Source organism: Babylonia areolata, chromosome 13 (genome assembly GCF_041734735.1).
Source record: "Babylonia areolata isolate BAREFJ2019XMU chromosome 13, ASM4173473v1, whole genome shotgun sequence".
Classification (NCBI taxonomy): domain Eukaryota; kingdom Metazoa; phylum Mollusca; class Gastropoda; order Neogastropoda; family Buccinidae; genus Babylonia; species Babylonia areolata.
Genome location: NC_134888.1, coordinates 8,025,259 through 8,031,258, shown reverse-complemented (window position 1 = coordinate 8,031,258; position 6,000 = coordinate 8,025,259). Strand labels below are relative to the sequence as shown.

The following is a 6,000-nucleotide window of genomic DNA, read 5'->3' as shown; positions in this document are numbered from 1 at the left end:
TGGGAAGGGGGTAGGGCCTTGCCTGGACTGAAAACTATTTTTACTGTTAAGAATTACGAAAACACTTTGCTGCGAGCACTGGCGGCGTCACGTTGTAAAGTTGAAAACAAGAGTGACATTCACGACGGTTTTGCGATCAGAAGAGACGAAATGTGTGACAAAAGGTTGAAAGTAGTCAGCTGACTGGCTCCGTGTTGCTGTCTGCAGCCAACTGTCCCAAATGCGGAAAATTGACGTCACAGCACTCAGTTCGCACACATCCGCCTGTCCCGCTGGGTACAGACGATAACGGTTTGCAAACACAGTCGAACTGTTCCTTTATTTACTGTACTTAATGTAGACAAATCGAACACAGGTTTCTCTGGTTAGTTTTGTGATCAACACTATTTACAAGAGACTATATAGTGTGGGACTAAGTTTTGTCTCGGAATTCCTCACCTGTTGCAAGCAGTCTGGATAAACTCAATTTCGTGCAAACTTTCTCACTGTCCTCCCATCTGAAGATTACCCAGGAAAACTTCAGGGTTTTACGGAATATTTTCGACGAAAGATTGGTTAAATATTTTTGTAGGTTGTGAAGATTTGTGATTCCCGGGGAAGAAGGTTATCTATCGACGAAAATGTCGCAGGAACGGGCGAGTTCGCATGTTCTTCATGTGCGTGAGAACAGTGCTTCCGAAATGGAGGCCCTCTTCAAGGTGGTGGACCCACACTCTCAGGATGCCAATAAATCGATTCCTTTCCGTGACAGGAACTTACCAGCTTCATTTTTTCGGCAGCCAGGATTGAATCAAACGGGTGTCCCTAAAGGTGGGCCAGAGACACAGGGTTACGGTGATGTGGGTCCGATCAGTCATATGAGGGCGCACTCGTCCCCGGCCAGTCTGCAACAAACGTTGTCGGCCGCCCCACCCCCACCAACTCACCAGCACCACAGACAGCACAGTTGTGAACTTCTGGATGAACCTCTTCCCCCGGGATGGGGTATGGCCAGGACGCCGCAGGGACAAAGGTATTTTCTAAAGTAAGTCACCTGGCCATTTTTATCTACCCCTTCTGCTATTTTTGTCGCCATATTGAATGCCAAACATTGACGAATGAAAATGAGTGGCACTCGGCACTGTACCAGTGTATACGTAGCTCTAGTCTGTGTGTTTTGGTGTGTTTTTTGCATGTTGATAGATATTCCCATGTTTAAAAATATATCTTCCAGCGATTATGAAAATGTAGCACGTTTGCATGTATTTTTGTTTTGTATGATATCAAAGCAGTATAACTTTTATTGAATACAGCTGACATTAGTCTTGGTTAGCCTTTCGCACTATTATTTGTTTTTAGTGTCAATTGTCGTGGCTTATAATTATACACAGAAAGCATAAACTTAAAAGTTACATAGATATATGGGGGGGGAGTTTGAGTTGGTCAACCTCAACTGGGGTTAAAAAAAACAAAAAAAACAAAACAAAAAAAAACCAAACAAACCAACTTTCAGTCTGCAGTTGGTGAAATAAAAAGAATATATTTTGATTGGTATGAAGAAAGTCAAATTAGTACGGGTAGAAAACAACACCCCAATTGGCCAATAACTTACGCACAGATCACAAGTAAAAAAGACTAACCTACCCCCCCCCCCCCCTTCCCCCCTCCAAAAAAAAAGAAAGGGCATTGAATTAGAAGTTGATTACAAAGCAACCATGGATGCAAAGGTTTGCACAAACTATTCATCAGGAAGGCTTCCTTTTTTTCAGTTTAGCACAGAATTAAATGACTCAAGTCAGGAAAAAAAACCCACATTTTACAAAAAGCTGGAGCGTTGAAAAGCCCCCTTTTAAAATGAAAGTATTATTTCTGGCAAATTGCTCCTATTATTACTGCCAAACTTACAGTAACTATTATTACTGCCAAATAACTGTTAATATCACTACCAAATACACTGGTACTGATAGTAACTATTTTTACTGCCATTAAACTGTTGATATTACTGCCAAATACCCATGTTGTGTACTGTGTATAGTACATTGATTTTTTGTCTGTATGATTGGTGATAGGTAGAATAGCTGAGTGGTCAGTGCATTGGACTTAAAGTCAGAGGATCCAAGTTTAATCCCAGCATTGATGTCTGGTATGTTAAGAGTGGAAATTTGTTTTTTTTTCCTGATCTATCTGGTCAACAGTTTTGTTTGTACCTTAATCCTAATTTTGTGTGCAAAACATACATTTTGGGATCAAATCGGTAATTTTTATATGCATGCATGCTTACATGTTACATTGGGTTGGGTTATGGAAACACATCAAAGCCCACTCAGACCTACGATAAAATGTGGGAGTTGCAGCGCAAGAACACAGGGTACATTAGTCACTGATTGATCATTTTGGTGTGTTGATATTATAGAACTATTAATTATTATCTTCTTGGTTACCTAATAGGTTAGCAAATAAAAATACATATTTAAATCAAATTATTGTGGTATGCCATGTCTGCTTAAGGCAGAGATAAATGAATGATTAAACTGATCACTAAGATCAGTCAGCTCTTGACAGCTAGTTTGATTAAAAGTAGAGATTAATGAAATATTAATTAATTTGCAAATGAAATGAGTATTGCATAATTTGAATTTGTTGTCAATGTTATATGCAGCATGATTCATTTTGTTCATATCATCCCTAATTCATGTCATGTCAGTATTCATCCTTCACTTACCTCATCTGGCCAGGAGACCTCTTTTTGTGGTGTGTGTCCTCTTTGAAAAAAAGTTAGCTGCTAACTCAGTAGGATTTTGCTCACATCAAATCAGTGTCAATAGCATGTATCTTTAATCTCAGGTGAAGGTGGTATTGACTTTAACAGAATAAGTAGTTTGAAATTGAATACATAGCGGTTTGTGATACTAAATTAGTTGTCTACTTGTGCACGCATGCATGTCATGTGACACACTAACAGTAACACAAACCCAGCCTGCCATTGTGAAATATATTCATGCATTGTGCTTTTCTTTCGGCTTCTTATTACATGATATGATTAAAAACCCTTTATTGAATCGGTAAATTTGATGCATTGTTGCTTTAATTTTCTGTAAGTTGTACCATTGCATTGTTGACCAGTGAACTTTCATTCCAGTATAGCATTAAAAGTAGCAGTACTTAGTACACGAACATGACAAAGTAATTTAAAACATAGCTGTGCTGATATTTTAGAAAGTTAAGAATCACATTACCTCATAATTCTACAAAGCCATGACTCTAATAAAAAGAAAAAGAAAAAAAGTAATATAGTACCCAGACTTGGCTAAAGTCATTGGAAACTCAGCAGTGCTCTTGAAGAAAGTTCTGTCTCACATTCATAGCCACAAATAGACTGCTATGACTGATGAAAGCAGTTCACATGATCTGTTCTCTCAAAGTTGATTGGCTTTCCAAAATTTCGAGCAACAAAGGCAATCGAGAGAGGCAGAAGGTGCGAAACAGAAGGCTTCTTTTTTTGACTTTTTGCTTCATGTTTTGTTTTTTTCTATTGTGCATATATTGTACATTGGTTGTAACAATGGAGGCTATCAACTGAAGAAATAGGGAACAGCATATGTTTGCTGATTTTGCTTATGTCAATTGCCTTTGGCATAGCTTTTGATTTGGAGTTAAATTTAGATGCGCATACATGTGCAAGATCCAAGATGGCTGCAGAACTCTCCAGCAGTCTATTGACAAAGCCATCACTCATGATGTATGCAGTGTAATTTGAAACTCATTTCAGTGTTCACTTGGAACTCGCAGTTGTTGATGGGGCTCTTCAAAGCTGGGCAGGAGTAATGATCAGTCATAACTCATATGATATTAATATTTGATTTTGAATTTGAATGATTTTCTTGGTGGCTGAATTTTTTGGGGAAAAAAGGAGAAAAAAGAAAAAGAATGGCATTATTATTAAAGGGTCCAAGCAGGTTATGGTGAAATTGAGCTGAGTATCCTCTTACTCAGTTATTGTAAGTGACTGTTCTGACTTAGGCCCGGAAGTTTAATGTACAAAAGATTTTTTGAAGAATAACTAGGCAGGAAAATAGAAAAAAAAAGTAAAAGAAAAGAAAGTATGAAATTAAAGTAAATTGGTAGTTAAATATTACCTTTTTAACAAAGCCAAATCCCAGGGCAAGTTAAGAGTAACTTCAGTAAGATTATGGTTTGTTATTTCTTTCTTTCTTTTTTTTTTTTTAAGTAAAAGAAAAGAAACATAAATAAAAGTAAAGTGAAAGTTAAAAATTACCTTTTTAGCAAAGTCCCTAGGCAAGTTAAAATTGTGATACCGAAAGTGTAATTAAGTGAATTAAAAGTTGAACATTACCATTTTAGCAATGCAAGCAAAGCGAAGCCATGGGCAAGATAAGACTGTGTTATTTCAATAGAATAAAACACAAAAAGTAAAAGAAAAGAAACCAATACAGTTAAATTATAAGTTCAATATTAATTTTAGCAAAGTCCTGGGCAAGTTAAGACTATAGTATTATTTCAGTAGAATAAAAGAAAAGAAACCAGTAAAAGGAAATTAAAAATCCAGTATTACCTTTTGGTGTTATTTCAGGAGAATAAATGTAAAAGAAAATAAATAAATAAAAGGAAATTAAAAATTAAAAGTCCAGTATTACCTTTTTAGTAAAGTCCCAGGGCAAGTGAAGACTATGGTGGAATTTCAGTAGAATAAGACTAAAAGAAAAGTAACAAGTAAAAGTAAATTAAAAATTAAAAGTTCTGTATTACCGGTTGAGCAAAGTCCATGGGCAAGTGAAGAGTGTGATGATTTATGAATTAAAAAAAAATGAACAAAGACATGCCATGTGGGATACAAAAAGAACTTTCGATGAAATGATGGGAACAGATAGATGGAACTTAATTTAGGGATAGTGGGAATATTTTCAGCAGAGCTAAAAGTAGAGGAGAGGCCTATCAGTAAGTGCTATTTCAAGCATTGCTGCAATATAATGTGAGCCGGGGGAAACAATGACATCACTGTCAGACTGTGTTTTGCCTGACTGTTTTATCCAGTTGATAGAACAATCAGACTGCTGAGAGAGACTTGGTGAGGGGGAGAGAGCTTGGAGTGAGAGGAAAACGGCAGGCAGTAACTGTAACTGCAAGCTACAGCACAAAGCCACAGGCATTTGAAAGGGTGTCTGAACCCTCCAGTTCAAACTGGAAAGTGGAATTTTTAAGAAGTGAATGTGAAATGATAAAATATGAAATTGGTAATATCATAAATATGGGGTTCAAATGCTGTGTGTTGTTTTTCGGATTGTAGAATACTGAATAGCAACTGTAGTTTTAGTTGGATAAAATTTACCTGTAATCGTAACTCACATTCCACCGTTGAAAGTGCTGCCCTGTGCAAGCCAAACAGCTGGAAGCATCTCAGCCATGATTTCAGTGGGTTTGTGTTCTCTCCAGTCTGATGGAGGCAGTCAAGGCATTGACTGATTCAGTTCTCAGTGGCTTTGGACAGATCTTCTAAAAGTTCCATCCTCAGGGTCCTGCCAACTTGTGCTTCAGTGACAGAGATTGAACCAAAAGTTGTACTTTGGGTGGGGACGAATCTGGACACCTTGCTCATCAAGAGAGGTGGTGGTGATCTCGGCCTTGTGGGGGCTGGTGTTGTCAAAAAGAAGTATTTTGTTACTAGTGTTAGTGCTGACTCTACTTGATCACTTTGTGAAGAACACTTCCACATCTGTATGGAGTGTGCACTTCGTAGGCACAATGTCAGTGAATATAAGGTACTTTAGATAGATTATAAAGTCTCCTGGTTCAGAAAAGCTGGCTGAAGAACATCTGGTTGTCATGCATAAGCAGACATTTTCATCTGATTAGAGCATTTGATCAGGGTACCAATGTTCTGATTCATAAGCAGACATTTTCATCTGATTAGAGATTTGATCAGAGTACCAATTTGATCATGAAATGACATTCAAGATCTATATAATTCACATCCAATAGAGCATTTGTTTTGGATGTGAAGTG

General features: G+C 37.4%; 1 protein-coding gene across 9 annotated transcripts in view; it reads left to right on the top strand.

The window, feature by feature from the left end:
• The first annotated feature begins 440 nt into the window (after nucleotides 1-440).
• LOC143289028 (transcriptional coactivator YAP1-like) overlaps nucleotides 441-6,000 on the top strand; it is a 48,828-nt gene continuing 43,268 nt past the window's right edge. For 8 of the 9 annotated variants that reach the window (XR_013056167.1, XR_013056165.1, XR_013056170.1 and 5 more), the window contains exon 1: nucleotides 443-1,024. Coding sequence is in view for 3 of the 9 variants with exons in the window: in XM_076597813.1 (XP_076453928.1) it covers nucleotides 621-1,024 (404 nt within the window). In the remaining 6 variants the exon portion in view is untranslated. Of the gene's footprint in view, nucleotides 1,025-6,000 lie in introns of all 9 variants that reach the window. The other variant, XM_076597812.1, reaches the window with a different exon arrangement.